Source organism: Numenius arquata, chromosome 9 (assembly GCF_964106895.1).
Source record: "Numenius arquata chromosome 9, bNumArq3.hap1.1, whole genome shotgun sequence".
Taxonomy (NCBI): domain Eukaryota; kingdom Metazoa; phylum Chordata; class Aves; order Charadriiformes; family Scolopacidae; genus Numenius; species Numenius arquata.
The window spans coordinates 12,582,006-12,599,448 of NC_133584.1; the positions used below are offsets into that span (position 1 = coordinate 12,582,006).

The 17,443-nt window shown below is 44.2% G+C and overlaps 1 protein-coding gene across 3 annotated transcripts in view; it reads left to right on the top strand.

Annotated features, from left to right (window-relative positions):
- The window catches only part of LPP (LIM domain containing preferred translocation partner in lipoma), a 337,622-nt gene that overhangs the window by 215,913 nt on the left and 104,266 nt on the right, over window positions 1-17,443 (top strand). Inside the window, exons 4-5 of one of the 3 annotated variants that reach the window (XM_074153097.1) lie at window positions 1,754-1,996; window positions 5,806-5,815. In XM_074153097.1, coding sequence (XP_074009198.1) covers window positions 1,754-1,996; window positions 5,806-5,815 — 253 coding nt within the window. Of the gene's footprint in view, window positions 1-1,753; window positions 2,448-5,805; window positions 5,816-17,443 lie in introns of all 3 variants that reach the window. The other 2 variants (XM_074153096.1, XM_074153094.1) reach the window with 2 other exon arrangements.

The following is a 17,443-nucleotide window of genomic DNA, read 5'->3' on the forward strand; positions in this document are numbered from 1 at the left end:
AAGAGCTACCAGTTGGGTAGTAGTGGAGCTTCCTTATTCCTTTGGTAGACTTGCTTGTAGGTTGTAGACTAGAAGTTGAGTGCCTTGCTCCCATCTCCTTTTTCTTCGTATTTGGTGGTTGCCAAATGTTGGAAGGGCGGTGTGTTGTGGGGGGGGTGTCTGCCTTTCTCCTACCTTCTATGGGAGTTTGGTACCCTTGGAGACCCAGAGAAATGGGTGGTTGAACTTCCTTTCCAGCTGCTGGCCTGGGTTGGTTTGGCAGCAATTTATTGCCGCCACCTGCTGACCAGGCAGAGGATTTCTCTGGCTCAGGTAGAGCTTGTGCACGGGGTATCCCAATGAACCCCCACCGCTCTTTCCCATGGTCTGTGGTCCCAGCAAGAGCATGGTGTGGCAGTAGGCAGAGGTCAGTATGGCTGCATAAAGCAGGAACACCTGGGGACAAATGCAAGATTGGTCATTGGTCCATTGGGAAAGGTGGCACGTGCCTTAGCATGAACACAACCATCGGTGAGGACTGAGCTTTTCTGACTTTGGGCTGCCGTGAACTTACAGGTTGTCAAGTGGATCACGGGTGAGATAAGCCCAGTGCAGAAAGTTTGGATGAGATATAAGCTCATACAACTATCATACTAAGTGCAACAGCGAAGAAATACTGTTAAATAGCATATCTTCACTTCAATGCTTCACTGTACAGGAAGGCATAAAATTCAGATACAACCTCTCAGAATAAAGGAACATAAAGAGGGACAAGAAATTTTACCTAATTCTAAACTCCAGGAATTCAAGTTTGCTCTTCTTTGTTCTAGTGAAAAGTCTTAATGGTAAACTTCAGTGTTCTTCAGACACTATTTCACATTGTTAGCTCTTAAACAAAGATGTCCTTTCACACCGGTGTTTTTGCACGTGGAATTTAAATAAGAGGCAAAACAGACAAGCAAGTACATAAGACAGAAGGATGTGTGATGCCTATTAGGACAGCATCACTGCACTAAATCTTGGTTTGGTGGCCAAGTCGCAGTAAGCGGCGGCACTTGCTGTGAACCTCTTCCCTGGCTTCCCGAGCGCTGCTGTGCCGAGGGCGCCAGTGCAGGGTTACATGGCTGCCGTGGCGGGAGCCGACTTCTGAGGCTCTCAGGAATCCTGGCCCGCTTTCTGCCCTTTCACGAGCCATGTGTAACATTTGCCTTCGCTGGGGTCACTCCAGGCTTTCAACCAGCAGTGCTTAGTAGCAGAGCCAGGGACAGGGACACCTCCGTATTTTGCCTTGATCCCAGTTAATTCTTATGGCTTGGGAGCTGCTTTCAGGCCATCCCATTTTGCTGCCTCCATAGAGGCTCTAATTTCATTTTCTCTCTTTTTTTCAAAACGCTCTTGTTTTCATAGGAGTGCACGGGTTTCCCCCTAATTATTCTCCAGCGAGTCCCCCCCCTTTTTTTTTTTGCATTTATGGCTTTTTAGTTTGTTTGTTTTGCGGCGGAGGAGAAAACCCCGAGGAAAGAGAAAACGCGGTGCATGGCAGTTCTGCTCGGCTGCCGCAGCGCCGTCCCTGTTCTGTCAGAGCAGGGAAAGGTTGCTATTACCATGTTATAACGTGTGGTCTCAGGTACATTCCTGCTTTTCTCAGCAGTTTGGGTTTCTGTGCAGATGTTACTATAAAACCCCATTTCCACTTAACCCCTCGCTGCTGGACCTGACGCCCGAGCGGTCCCTCCTGCTGACGCTGCGGCTTTCTCCCCTCCTTGTTCCCTAGGGCTCCGCGACCTCCAGCAGCTCCGCTGCCACCACCCCCTCCGTGTCCACCCCCGTCACCGGCCACAAGCGGATGATCATCCCCAACCAGCCTCCCCTCACCGCCACCAAGAAATCCACCGCCAAGGGCCCGGGGCAGCCGGCCCCCATCCCGGTGACTCCCGTCGGCACCCTGAAGCCGCAGCCGGTGCCGGCCTCCTACGCCACGGCCTCCACCCCCAGCCGCCCGGCCTTCAACGTCCAGGTGAGGACGGCGCAGCCCAGCCCGCACTACCAGCCGCCCGGCCCGCAGCCCGCGCACTATGGCAGCCTGGGGCCCGGCCAGCCCTACGCTCCCCCACCATCCCGCCCGCCCGGCGCCCCGCAGTACGGCCCTCCCCAGCCCCGTGGGCCCGACTACGGCTACGCCCCGCCGCCCGCCCGGCCCTCGGAGCCCACCTACGGCTACGCACCTCCACAGGGCCGCTACCAGGACCCCTACTACGGGGGGTACGGGGGGAGGAACGGCTCCGAAGCGCCCTACGTGCCGCAAAGCACCTGGAAGGCCGAGCCGGCATATGCTGCCGGTAACACCGTGGGCCAGGCTCCTCCCGGGCTCTACCAGCCGCCTGGCACCAAGAAGACCTACATCACCGACCCGGTGCTGGCCCCGCAGCCACCCGCCCTGCAGCAGAAGGTAGGAGATGCGGGTGCTCGCCAGCCTCCCCATGGAGCGGAGAGTCACATGGCTGAACGAGCCCTGGGACCCTTCCCGAAAGGGGGTGTGTGGGGGGTTAAATGGTGCCTGTCGGGGCTCGGGGAAGGTCTCCCTCCATACGGTTTCTTAAAAGCTGGAAATGGGAACTCCTGTCTGGTTTGAAGAGAGGCTTTTGTGAGGGCTTAGATACGCTGTCAGCCTCAAAGGGGGAGACAGTGCCATGTGCGGAGGTGCGGTGTCACCCTGGGGGCAGGAGGGAGGTCTCGCCCCTCTCACGTGCCATTACCCAAAGGAGCTCACTGGCCGTACCTCCGTACGGCGCAGCTGCACTTGGGTCTTCCAAAGATCAAACAGGAGGCTGGGTGTGAGCTGCTGCTCCACGTGCTTGTGGACACCTTTGGTTCACTGGACAAATCCTTCCTCTTCTCGGGCAGATAAGGAGGTACACAGGAGGCTGGTTTTGATTGTGGTTCAGAGCGATTGTGGAGGTTGACCTCTGGTGTGTCGCTGTTCAAAAATCACTTATCGCTGAAACCACATGGAAATGAGTTCCGACAGAGCTCAGCTCTGATTTTCCTCAGGTGATGGTACAGTGGGTGGCCTTCATCCACTTGAACTGGTGCCCAGACCTCATAAAATGAAGCTGTTTTGAAATAGAAAGTTAAACTGGTCTGCCTGGTTTCTCTGCCCAAACTTTGACCGTGGCTGGCTTTTGTCACTTCTGCTGGTGGCAATCTCTAATGTGGCTCTGGGGAAAACACAGGCTCTTTAGCTTTGTGGGGTCCTCATAGTGTATGATGGGCCTTAGCTCCACTGAAGGGTGAGGGTGGCCAAGCCCAGGCAGGGAGGTGGTGAACCCGTCGCTGTCCAGGCCTACCCTGGCTCGTCTCAGCATGTCCCTGCTCTTCAGCTTGTGAGAGCTCTCAGGGAAAAGGGAAAAACGCTTCTGACAGAAAGTCTGTCCTTTTGGCATTTCCTTCACTAGAAGCACACAGACTGTTTTCCCTGAATTCTAGATTTCCTGATGGTGTGAACTTTTGAAGGCAAAGCTGTTTCTCCAGGCAGTTTAGAGAGGGCAATGAATTGCAAAAGTCCTTGAAATATTATCTACAACTAGCTAAGAAACTACTTTTTCTCTTTTCTTCCCCTTCTTCACCAGAAGCTGGGAGAGGGGAGAGAAGTAATAATCTCTCAGCTCTGCAAGTACATGGTATAGAGCTTAGATTGCAAAGTAGTGAAAGACACAAAATTTGCACATAGCCTTAACTGGTGTAAATTGTTGTGGTTCCAGTGGAGTCACTGAGGAAGTGCTGAGGTACAGCAAATCCATATTTAGACTTTTATAGATACAAGTAGGCTTATATATATAAAAAATTTAAAAACTTTAGTTCAGTCAGCATCTCTATGGAAACTCAAATCATCTTGAACCACAAACAGCACAAGCCTGTTAGTCTCATTTGCATTACAAAGCTGGAGGGACAATTTAATTTAGCTCAAGTTTGGGTTTTCATGTATGCTTATATCTATATTTATATATATATGTTTGTGTGTGTGCACGTGGCATTTGCAAATACACATGCAGAAGTACTTCATATATATCTCTATAAAAATAATTTCAGTTCTTCTGCAATACAGACTATTATCTGCTTGGTGACAAATCCCTCCAGAACTTTAATTCCCTTCCAGCCTGCTAAATATCTGTGTTATTGCCTATTTCACTTTTGCACTTAAAACTCTTCTCTAACATATTGGTGGCAGACTGACTGTGCTTGATTGCTGCTTTGTAACATGTATAGTTTAATTGGTGAAGAATTGAAGGTGATCTTACAGTCTAGCAGGAAATGCTCAGTAATAAAACACTGTATGCTTTGCCAATGAAGCAGTGTTGTCCAGTTTTACTGCATGCTCTCCTCTTCCTTTGCAGACTAACTCATTCATAAAATCAACTTTTGGAATGATTTTATTTAAAGGGGAAAAAAAGGAAGGCTGTGTTAGAGCCAGATATCTGGTAGGGAGAATTGTCACTGTAATTTGACTTGTTGGATACAATGTGAATTTTAACGTATTTTCCTACACACAATTGGCTTCTGCATTTTGTTGTGTTTTGCCCTTTCAAGGTCGGTTGAGGCCTTTCAGTTAAGGAAATTGATTTGAAAAGGCAGGGTAAGAAGCAGGCATTAATACACACCACGTAATATGCAAGAAGACCTTTAGGAATTTTTCTTCTTGCAAGGGAATGATCTTAAAATATAAAAAAATTTCTAAATGTATTTTAAAAGTGCATTCTTAATTTTGAATGCACTTTTTGTGCAAAATATTAAGGATGTTGTAACAAATCCATCTCAGATTAGAAGTTCATGGTCCTTAATTCCAATACATACCACGATCTACCAATGTGAGAGGTAAAATTTTTCATTAAATTTGTTCAGGGTTTTTTAAGGGTAAAAGAAAAAATGGGGTTTTATATTTCACATTCTGGCTAGGAAGAGGTTCACGGTACTGTGACTCTCTGTTTCTTGCTGCGTACTAATCATGTTGAAGTCGCTGCTGATCCAAAATAAATCTGGATCGGTATGAGAACAGCAAATAATCTCTACTGGCTCTTAAAGCCCACTGAGAACAATGAGTTTTACTCACACACAACACTGCGTTGCATTCTGTTCTTGGGCCAGTTATGGAAGTGAGAGTCATGCATGTGAAATCTCTGTGCATTTTAGTCTTTCGTAGCACCCCGTCTAGCGTTAATGCCCAAGTCCTAGTTAGGAAATGAACTGGTGGAGTGCATGTCCTCATTTAAACCTTCATGTGCTTCAAGGGCATTCCTGGCCAAAACCTCAGGAGCTTTCTCCTCTGGGTGGTAGGTGGTGGGGATTTCTGTAGCAGCATCAGCGGAGTTGTCAGGAGACCATCGCAGAAACATGTGACACAAACAGCTACTCTCACGCTTTTTGCGGGCGGTGCTGTGCCTGCTCAGACCAAGTCAAAATCTGAAGCCTCTCTCTTAACTTCTCCCCTCTCAAAGGCCAGAGAGCATGAGACCAGGGTGACTAATTAGGTATGCTGATTTCTGGCACCAAGATGTCCACAGTAGAAAACAAAAATGGCAAAGCCAATTTCTGATATGGAAAATTCCTGCAAGTTTGCCCTGTGGCCAAAACAGAGTTAATAAAACTCCCACCACTGTCCAGCTCAGCTGTCATCAAGAGTTTCTGTGCTGGACTGGTTAAGACACCAAATACCCTTGTCAAGCTCTCATATCTCCAGATATGTCTAGGTCCTTTCACTGGTTTTGGTCATGTTTGAGTGTTTTTGAGACACTATTGTGTGTCTCCCAGGTGGCTTTGTGGATCTTATAGGGTGGGCATTGTAGATGCCTGGGATGTCTGTCCTTCCTAGATCTCTGATCCCTTGAATTCTTCTTTCTCTTTCTGAATTTATTCATGGGCCTGGGGAACCACATTCCCTCCCAAAGGGACCTGCACGTTTTTGGCATCTAGACTGGGTGCCACTGAAATCACTTGAGACAGCTTGTGGTTTTGGTCCAGGATGGTGGAAATCTTAACAAAAGCATTGATCTCTTGAGAGCAATCTGCCGATTTGGGGAGGATGAAAGTGTCTTGTAGCTCTGATTTACTGTAGCATCCAAATCCATGCTTCTTCGCTGAAGATTTGCTGGAACGAGTAAGGGAGCTGTGTCTGTTCTCACTAAGTGGCACAAGCCCTAAGGCTCTTAGCCCACACCAGCCATGAGTCCCGTTGTCTCCATTTACATATATACAGGCATCGGTGCATATGGAGCATATGGACCTCCTCTTCAGACAGCCCTTCAGTGTTGTGCACTATTCTAGGTGAGCGCCATGGAAATTAAGTGGGGAGACAGCTGGAAATCAGGAGATAAAATTAACGAGGCAGCTTATGCTTTTGGCACGGTTGAGGTGGTGGTGGCCGCCGCTCGTGATTAGCAGACCTCAACCACTGCATCGTTTCCACACTGCTGGAGGTGGTGTTTCTTTGCTGCCTGCTGCAACCAGCATCGACATGGTCTCATGAAACTTGCAGTGCCCGAAAGGGGACTGTGATGGCTCGCTGTTTTCTCATTTTACACAGCTTTTGTCAGTTTTTCCACTGATTTAATACCTGCGATGGAGACATTCACTTGGAAGTTTCATCTTCCCCTCAGAAACATCTGCTCACCAGTGTTCTTTGCTATGACTGATGCACTTCTCTTGTACTGGTTTAATAATTTTTACAGTCTGCCATCACTCACATAAAGTAGACACCTCCGGCACTTGCGTTTGAACTGAGACTAATGCTCTTGCTGTTTGCTGTTAATCTAGTGACTAGGAATTTTTTGTTCTCTGCAGATGAATAAATGCAATCTGCCAGATCCCTCCTGCTGTCACAGGGTTATATTCTTTTGTAGCATTGCTTTTTGCTTGTGGAGAAAGGCAGGCAGCTTGCTGTACGTTGCCTGCCATTGCTGTACATTTTGAGGGAGTGTCTTCTCCCCCAAAATCTCATGTCTGCACCCAAATGTCCTCTTCCCAGAAGTCACGTATTGAAAATTTCCACTCTGAATGGGATTCAGAGATGGTGTAAAATGATGGCTGAAATTGGTTTTCTGTCAGTGTGAGTCAGTGGCTTCCCATAGTTTTAAAATGCTAAAATAAAGCAAAACCAAGTAAAATGAAAAAGACATTTAAAATATCCTACTTCAGCATTTAATGAATTAAAAAAGACACAAAGCTAATGTAAAATGAAATAAAAGGTGAAATTCCAAAATTCATAGTTGAATTTGCGATTTCAACGTGACATTTCAAAATTTCCAGATGAATATGCAATTCTTTTCTACCCTGAGAATAGCAACAAATGTCAAAATGTTGACATTCTTCACAAAACAGTAATTCCGAATTCTAACCAGCACTAGCTGTATATCAGCTCCTGACTCTGTCATTGCTTCTGGGTGGATTAAATTAAATGCTGTTGCTTCTGTTAAAATGAGGAGGAGGGGAAGAAGGCAGTGATGTCTAACAATAAGATGAGGAGGTCAGAGTTAGGACTTCGTGGCACTCTGTGTCATTGACAATGATGTTTTCCTCTTCAAGGTATTATAAATCTCTGTATCAAAATCTTTGTGGATTTCTTCAGGATTTTCAGGTGAAAAGGTGCTGCCAAGAGGTGCAAAGAGGTGTTTTCAGAACGATGTACTTATCCTGACTGCAGGAATCCAACATAGTCTGGTTTATACCCTAAACTTTTGAAAGAGCCCAATTCTTGGCTTGAAACGTGTTTAACATTTCCATTTCACAACTTTACTGTTTGTTCTTTGTATTATATTTTTATTATTTAAGCACTCCATATACTAGCAGGAACCAGCTGATGACAGAACAGTTAATCAGATTTTTCTTTTAGGAATCATATATTTGAGTTGCTTTCCTGAAATACAGAAACAAGTTGCCAATTACCTTGTAGTTAAAGATAACAGGGAGCCCGCAGTTACAGGAGTAAGTCAGGTCAGCATATACTGAGAAACCAACTTAAATTTACAGCTTCGGGATGCAACTTTTGCAGCTTTAGCCTTTAGTCGGCCACAATGGGTTAGTAATATAAGAGGAATAATTGAGAAAGAGGCTTTTGGTGTAATACCTGGATGTTCTTTCTTGCTCCTTCTTAAAATAAGCTGAGGACAATGCCTCCATACATGATAAGGCATGGGGCAACCTTGAAGTTAATTAAGGGCTCTGCTTCTGTGCTGTTTAACTCTTGATAACCAAGTGTCTACCTTGACAAATACTGCCAGATCACGTTACACTCTAAAAGATAAGGATTTTTTATTGGAGGTCATAAAATGTAGTGAGTGTATATTTATCTATAGGTGGAAAAGAGTATCTGACGGAGAAGCTGTCTGGTTTTTGAGCAACAGTGGTTGCCTGGGGCTGGCTGAGCTCGGGTCTCTAGTGGGCAGCCTGGATGGTAGCACGATGAGGCTAGGACGGTTGCTCTTGCTACTGGTTTACAGTTTTCAGTTCAAAAAGCATCCCCCATAAAAGTGAGTGCCACTTAATTCACAGGCATACTCTGGCTGTTGTGTGTGATGGTGCTGCTGATTACTGGAGGAGCTGTTTCCTTCTGTTTTAAAATACACTGGAGTCCAACCACATTGTAATTCTTCCAAAGCCAAGGCACCAGAGCAAATGGTGAAGGTGTTCTATCAAATAACCTCTGTTGTATTGTTGTTTATTGCAGTGAAGTTAGGGCATGAATGGGTAAGGAAACTTGGCCAAGATTAGGCACCAATTGATTAGGAGAGCTGGGGAGAACAAGGAGAATCATGGTATCATTGGGTGCTCATCTGTTTGAGGTGAGAAGGGCTCTGGCTGACCTGATGGTAATGCTGGTGTTAAGCCAAGGAACTGCTCATGATGGTGATAGTTTGGGTGATGTGATATTTTGGTCCTGTCATTTGGAGAGGATCGTCCTACGTTTGGGTGATTTTCCCACTGACCTCTATGAGGCATATTTGTGGTCTTAATCCCGTTCTTAATGGCACGCGTACACATTATTATAGTAATGGCTTGTTACTTAAGCACCAATTTGTGTAGGGAGCTGTGCACAATTTAAAAGATGATTCATTTCTCCATTGGTAGACATGGTTGTCCACAACTAGACTCTTAAGCCTAGTACTTCTATGAGCAGCCAAGTTAGACAATGGTCATGGTGCATAGTGAGCAGTGCAAGCCATGTAGGTTCACATCTAGAATAGACATTCAGTTATAAAGAGTAGAAAGTAGTCTATAATGGCTGCTGATATTTTTTCCTCCAAGAGTAATGGTAAGAAATAATTGATAATATATGGTTACATTTACTGATCATAAATGTGCTGGTACGCAAATAACTTAGGCCCCCACATAATGGGCTTCCTGTTAAGATTTACCTCTGGATAACGAGAACAAAACACAATATAGTAAATTAAATAGCAGCCTTTGGGGGGAAAAAAAAAAAAAAAGTTTTTTAAAAAAAAGAAGAGGAGATTTCTTATCACAAGCTGAGAGAACTTCTGCAAGGCAAACAGAATCTGCAATTATACTGACAGTTTTGTTCTTAAATGAAAATAATAGTGAATTATGAAGTTGTAAAATTGTTTTCACAACAATATTTTGTTTTTATAACTCATACTATTTCACTTAGTAGCTGCCTGGCTCCAGAGCAAGTTACATAACATCGTATTATGAATATGGTGCCTCAACTTTTTGTCTAGGGAATTAATTTAAGGGCTCTAAGCTTTCCAATCACATTTTTATCTTTGTTCCAGACTCGGTGTATTCTCTCTGCTTGAAAAAAATATCAGATGAACTGTGTCTTGCTTGTACCAGAGTAGTATTTATATGCCTCTTCATCCACAGTAATAGGGTAGTGACTTAGTTTTCCATGTATCCTTAAAATAGTCTAGATTGAAATGTGCTGTCTAAAGTCAGCTACATAAAACAAATTAGAAGAGTGGAGCTGCTCTGTGTTAGCTGATCAATCTAGCATTAGCAAGGATTTTCCACTGTGTGGGTTAGCACCAGCACAGACAGATGAATTATTATTACTGTCAGTATCACTCATCCCCCCTCAATTAAATCTTTTTCTAAACAAACAAACAAAATTTCCTCAAATGACTTGGCAGTAACTTAAACTGACGTATTAGGATTACTTTAGTCATCAGTAAAATGGAACCACACCTGAGCTATAATAGAGCAGATTAGCTGTAATAATTTTTCATCCCGTTATTGCCTAGTTAGACTTTATTTTACCAACACCTGAAGGATTTTTTTTTCAGGGGTTTCCTCCAGCTTTGTGAGAGCTGGTTGCTCATTAAATGAATTGCTTTCTTTTCTGTTATTGCTGTGAGAGAGCTTGAAGTGAAAACTCATGGCTTTTTCAGGGAACAAAAATTGCATAAGTGGCCAACGAAGCTCCTGCTGTGTAATATGCCACTGATGGGTTTCTTCTAGGCTGTCACCAGGAAGCCCAGTCGGTTTTATTTTTCAGTCTGAGTCGGACAACAGAAGAAATCTCCTATGAAGAAGTTCCCTGTAACATTTGTACTCTTGTAAAACTCAGTTTCATGAGTACCTTGCAGATTCAAGTCCTGGGTGGCTATCGTGTTCCTCCGGCCTGGTGATCAGCATTAGAGAGGTGCCCTGCACCTCCTTCTCCAGCTTGTATTAGAAGAAGACTCTCCTGTTTCCTTTGCTGCATCAAAGTCCGCTCTCCCTCCTGTTAAGCAACACTTATTTGTGACCTCTCTTCCTCCAGGCTGCATCCCAAGAACATGCTTTAGAAACACATCAATTCTTGCCTGGCCTCATTTGAATACTTCAGTTACAACTTTCTCCTGAGCCCATTTCTTTAACTGCATTTCGTATAATCTAGGTTTTTCGCATGACTTCTACGTGTTTCCATATCATTTTTCCTGAAGGTGCTTGTCCCCCAAGGCTTAAGGTTAAAATTGGGGCTTTTGCTGCTGTTGAATTTCCAGATCACTGAGCAAGTGGTGGATGATTCTATGAGTCTTTGTAGTAGATTTTAAGTACAAAGAAACAACGTGGTTGTATTGCAGCCAAACGTGGCCTTGTAGATAACAGAGGGTGTTGGAAATGCATGTGCTTGTTTCTTTGTGAGATTGCTCACCAATAAATATGTCCAAATATGGTTTTCAAATCTGAATTCAGCTTCCCACCCACCTATCTTTACCCTTTCACTATCAGGTCACCTTCTGGTGAATAAATACAGCACAGCAATTAAAACCATATGTGCAATTAAAAGAAATTCAGCATGAATTTAAACAGCATGAAGATAAGAAAGGTAAAAGGATAAAGACAACTGGAAGCTCTGTTCAGTGTGACCTGCTTTTGAATAAACAACATTATATTCCACAGTCAATTATCCAAAAAGCACAATGTGTTCTGTTGCCAAAAAAAGGTTGTCAGATAGAAGTGGTTAGTCAAAAGGACACATGCACTGGAGTGAACATTAGTCTATTGTACTCAGTATAATATTACACAAACAGGGCTGGTTTGTTGCTGGCTTTTTTCTTTTTTTTTATATATTTTTGACCACAGATGAGATTATGCAGCTTTTTAATATTATTTCATAAACATCTAATTGCAGGCTTCAGCGAGAGGTGCAGGCATTGCTAGGGAAATCAAATAAGGTATGCTCTGTGCAGCCCAATAATAAGGCTTCCAATACAAAAGTGGAAAAACAAGTCATTAGTTACAACCATCGAACGGAAGAGGTCTAATGGGAGCCACAGGATAAACATTCCATTTTATTATGTCTTCGTTATATGTTTTGCAAGACTCCGTGGTTATAAATTAAAATTGCTTTTTGCAGCAGTGGCTGTAAAAAGTTCAAAATCTGTGAATGTACCTATTATTTTTATTTATATCACAGCAGGCTGCTAGCAAAATTAACATTTTTTTCCTCCTGTTTGTTAGTTAAAAGATTACAAATGCATATCTGCAGGCAGCACTCAAAAATGCCCCCCTCCCCTTTTTTTAAAAATCAAGATGGCATCAATTTAAAGTGGAAGAGGAAAGCCGGGGGGGGACCCAAACACCTCAGATAAAATTAACTACTTCTCCATTACACAAGTTGGTAGGGTCTGGTCTTTGTTAAGAAATTTAAATTAATGCTAGCGAAAGCGTACAGATTGTGTACTTTGACAGATGAGACAGGGTTTATACTTCAGACCACGTCGCTGACAAAGCAGAAGACTTTTCAGGGCTCTTCTCCAGTTGAACTAGCAGTTCGTGAAGACCCTGATTCCAGCAGAAAAAGCAGTGTTAGCACAGGATTTTCCCATGCTGTCTCCTGCCTTCTGAGCGGGCAGGAGACGTGCTGCTGTGTGAGGGAATGCGTTCAACCTCTGATTCCCCGCCCCAGACTCTTTTCTGAACCTTCCATCAAAACAATTAATTTGGTTGGTTTTTAATTCAGCTTTTGGAAGTCACTGCCCTAAGGTAACAGCCAGAACAAGAGATTTGTGGAATGGGGGTTTGTGGTGGTTGGAAACATCTGTTTCTCCTTTTAAAAAGGATACAAAGGACATGCAGTTGTAAACCCTCATCAACCCTTCTGCTTCTATTTAGGAGTTAATCATTAACTGTGGGACCAGAGACAGCTGCTTCTGTGGAGGACAGGCTATCCCATACCTGTACAGTAGATCAGTAGCTTTCACCTTGCAAATCCCAGGCGTCAGCAAATTATTTCTGAACTGTACTTCCCCCTCATCTATGAAAGCCTGTTGTCGGAAGCTTAAATTCATTATGTGAGGGCCTGTATGTCCAAGGGAGAAAAAAAAAAAGGTATGCAAATTAAAAAAGGCAGAAAACCACTCCCCTAGGGACTTTCCTACTCTTTCACATTAGCATTCCCCATGAGTTGTTGAGGAGGCGAGCCGAGGTGGTCTCGCTTGGGCTGGGAATTTCTGCTGTAGGGGAGGATGAGGTTCGTGAGCATCTTTCTCCAGGGACTGGACAGAACTAGCCTCTGGGCCGGGACTACAGCAGATCGCTAGGATGGATCAGATCAAAGCAAAAAATGATATGTCCTTCTCAGTCTACACAGTGCTGCTGCTCCCTGGTTATCACCATTATCATTTTTCTAGTGTTGCTTTATAATTGTTCTAAATACGAGATAATGCCAAGAAATCAATACCATGGGACCTAATTGTTTTTTTATCATCAGGAAATTAATTTTTAAAAGTGTGTTTAGTCCTGAGGGGCCTGTTTTAGACTAGAAACCTGAATTTTTCTACACAAGCTGAGTTCCTGCAAACTTTGCCTCCCACTGTGCTGACAGTTTCTGAGAAATTATTTTATTTCCCATTTTAGGTGTTGGACAGTGACTCAGTATGCCCTGGAAATACTATCATTCTAGCAATTTTCTCATGTGGTAGCTCAGCTTAATGTCAGAGAAATAGGTAGTTATGAGACCAGACACTGTAATGTCAGACTTAGGTTCTAAAAATAAATGTTTGGTTAACTTTTAGTTGTCAACAACTTTTCTACTGCCACACATGCTAGAAAATGGAGTAAGTGGCCTCATGCAATTGCAGGCACTCTCTGTGGTCAACTGAAGTATCTATGGAAGATTAAATATGCTGGTAATACAGATTAATGCAGTGGCCACTCTTGCCATATAGAGTGTATGCCCTGCTGTATAGAACTTTGGAAGCAGAAGAGTTGGCTGCTTACTAAGGTGAGCAAGTGTGGGTCTAGATAGGCCTTGCTAGATGCCTGATTTCTCAAAACTCTCTTTTCTGGCTCTAGACTAGGTAGGTTAACCTTTTTCCCTCTTAGTTTCCTCTGTAAAACGGGTATAATGTTTGCCTCCTGTATCACAGTGGGGATTTTGAGACTTGATTGTCTGCAAAGTAGTTTTAAAGTCTATAAACGCAAAGTATTATTCCTGTTTGCTACGTGAAAGGCAATTGAAATCATGTGCAGAGCCTGTCACAGCAGGCACAGTGGTTATTTGCAATGAAGGATATTTCTGCACCTTTGTATGGAAACGAAGAAAAGACCTCTCTTAAATCTGTGGCTATTAAAAACAGTTAACTTTCAGCATTTACATAGTGTTTTATATTTTCCGAGCCCTCTTATGAATCCTAACTAAATACTTCATAAAGCCTCTGAAAGGCGTACAGCAGTATCCTGCTTTTATGGTCATTTCCGCATGCTCACGGAGGGAGAAGGTAACTCAGCTGAGCTCACACGGGTAGCAGCCACATGGCTTTCTCCTCCATTGGTCTGTGACTTGATGCAGTGATGGAGGGATAGCTAGGTACTGGTGCTGAGGAGATAAAAAAGGTTGTCTCAGAGGTGGAGAATGAATTAATTAACCAAGTCATATGGTTTTAAGGATGAATTAGTTTTCGGACAGTGAGGTATATACATGCTAGCCTTGAGGAATGATGCAGCATTCTCACCCTGTCTGGATCTAGGTGCTTTGCTGGGATTTAGGATGAATGTGGCCCACTCTCTCATCTGCTGAGCGTGTGCTTAGGGCGGGAAGAGACAGTGCCTTCCCATGGCATAAGTCCCTGTTTTATTTTGTTGCCAATCATGGTGAAAGGCCAGTGAGATCAGGCGTGACTACTAGCATCCTGGGCTTTTCTGTTACTGAAGCATCTGCATGTTTTATGGTGAACCAGATGCGAAGAATGTGGGAAATGAGAAAGAGGATAAATGTTGTTGCCCAGCGTTCAGGACTGTTCAACCACTTTCCTTTGGTGTTCAGTCTGGGATGGTTCATCTGACATTTGGTAGCCACGTTATGCCCCATTCATTTTAGAAGGCTGTAAAACAAACTCATTTATGAAAGGAGCTGTTCTGCAGCTGGAGTCAGGCTATCTCCATACAGTAATTCCAGCTGTGGGGAGTGGAGTTTATGAGACGAGAAGCCAGGCATGGAAACATGCAAACATCCAAAGAAGCTGCAGCAGATACGACACCACATATATACAGACATATGGAGTAATATTTTAGCATTGAGTTTGGTCTGTCCTACAAAGGCACTTCAGTTGTAATGTACAAACTACCATTTTTTGATATGTATGTTGGACCAGAGTGATATCAGTATAGCTGCATTAACTTTGGAGCAACTATGTTGATCAAATAGCAGTTGGGCATATAGATGAGAGGCTAACAGTGTTTGTCATCTGGGGCTCTGAAGCAACAACTAGGAGACTGAGTACATCCCAGAGTAGTGTCTTCTATTCTGTTATCTCTGCCTGCCTAAAACAATTGCATGTTGAACCTAATTCTGGTCTTCCCGTGACTTACAGTTAGCTCTAGGGGAATCACCACCTTATATTTGCTGGGATGTAGAAGAGCTTGGATTGGTGTATACTAACTAGCCTTAACATTTTTTGATACTTTCTTTTGTGAGACATTGATTGTGAACGAACAGAGATTTTACTTCTCATAATACAAGGAGTCCATGTGTGAGTTCTTGTAAAGAAGCGGGAAGAGGAATGCAGTAACAGAACAGGTCAGGTATATGACACCCCACAGTGGATATCCGTCCATTTCTGGAGAGGTTTGCTGTAGCTTTCAGAGTGGGATGTGGCTGATTGGGGTTGTTTGTGCAGAGACACCACCAATGATGTGGGACTGGTTAGAAAGGACAGTTGGCAGTATAGGTAGAGAGCAAAGATAGGTGTCAGAATGGATTGGTTGTGAACATGTATCCTCACAGATACAAAGCAGAAATAATGTTGACAACTTGGGCCATTTTTACAGATATGTGTTTCCTCTAAGCTTTCTTTCCAAGCCCCCTACTCCTGATTTTTCCCAGAAGGATTTCTCTGTATCTCACATCCTATTTTTCTTGGAGAGAGGTTTTTTCCTGCTTCTCTTACGCTCTGCACAAGAGGCAGCTGTTCACTCCTCAGCAATGAATATATACAAGGTCTGTGTGCGAAGTTCAATATACAAGGTCCAGAACACACTGATGACAGTGAGCAAGGCAGCTACACTGAGCTTTTGCTGATGAGAGTTTATTGCTGTTGGTTTCATATCAGCTCATATCTGCCTCAGCTGTTCTGCAGATGCTTTTCTTCCCCAGCACTGATTTTTCACTTGAATTGTAGGAGACTGTGCAAAAGTGTGCAGCTTTCCTCAGACCTGTGTGATTGCCACCGGGTAGGTTTAGATTGGCAGGAGCCCAAGAGATTTGAGTACTGGGAAAACCATGAGGACTCATAAATCAGGGGACTACAAGATTGAATATAAAAACCTACCTGACAAAAGGAAGCAACCTGGCAACTGCCCTGACATATGTGGAGTCTGAGGTTTGCTGTGGGATGTTAACACCCACATGCATGCACCTGTATGTAGGCAAATACCAGCTAGGTAGTTGCACTTCTAGAGCTTCTACCCATGTTCTTGGTGTTGGCTGTTCACCTGTAATCACCCATGAGTTCTGCTCCTCTTGTGCCTCCGATCCAAGAAGTTCAAAGTACTCTAATGCTGAGGACTGCAACTTACGGCCTTCAGCTGAACATGGACAATGAGTTGTTTTCACCCAAAACGTGGGTTAAGTTAAGGGGCCTAATGTTAGCCTTTAGCACACTCTGATCAAAGAATTTGCCAGCTTAGCTTGACAGCTTGAGCCCAATATTACCTTCCTTTCCCCTGGGGGTTACTGTGGATGAGCTGTTCCACACTGATTTCCCACACAGGCCTGCTTGCCCCTGGCATGTGCAATCCAGGTGGCTTATTCTTCTTTCATAAGGTCTCTGGAGGGATCTCTAAATCTACCTGCAAGGGAAGAAGGCTGGGACTTCTGTGTGCAAGCAGTGGAAGGACCATAACAATGCCTCTGAATAGCTGGCACTCATCATGCAGATGGGGAAACCAAACCTTGTTTGAGTTAATTAACATGTCTAAGTCCAAAGAGTGAGTTGGTGCTGAAGTGGGGAAGTGAACCCAGAGGTTTTGACACGCAGCGGTCTGTGCTTCCTCTTAAAAGGAGAAGTTGTGATGGCACCTGTCAGGTCTGAGGGTTGTTGTGTGAGGCCATCCAAACCGCTAAATCCAAGTTTCAGTGAGTCTTTAGTTTTCCTTTGTTCCTGCTGCACTGGGTTGCCAGAGACACTCTGAGAGAAAAGGGCATGTCTGGGTGTCCTCCTGGGTGCTGCTGGGCACCACGGGTGAGCCTAGGCTGGGAGCTAGAGTTGGGATGTCTTTCAAGTGATGCTACAAAATGACATTGCCTTGCTGGCTGGGATGTGCAGGCACATGGCAGCGAGCAGAGCAAACATGGGTTGGTTTGTGTGTGTGTGTTTGCACATCAGAGCACAGCTGCCTCGTCTGCTTGTTCCAGAGCGTGAGGGAAAGGGGACAGCCAGTGGTCAGTAGCCGCCTTTAGTAAAACATTATCTCAATCAGTCATTTGGTTGTGTTGTTTACTAGGGAACAGCACTGTCCACACAGCATC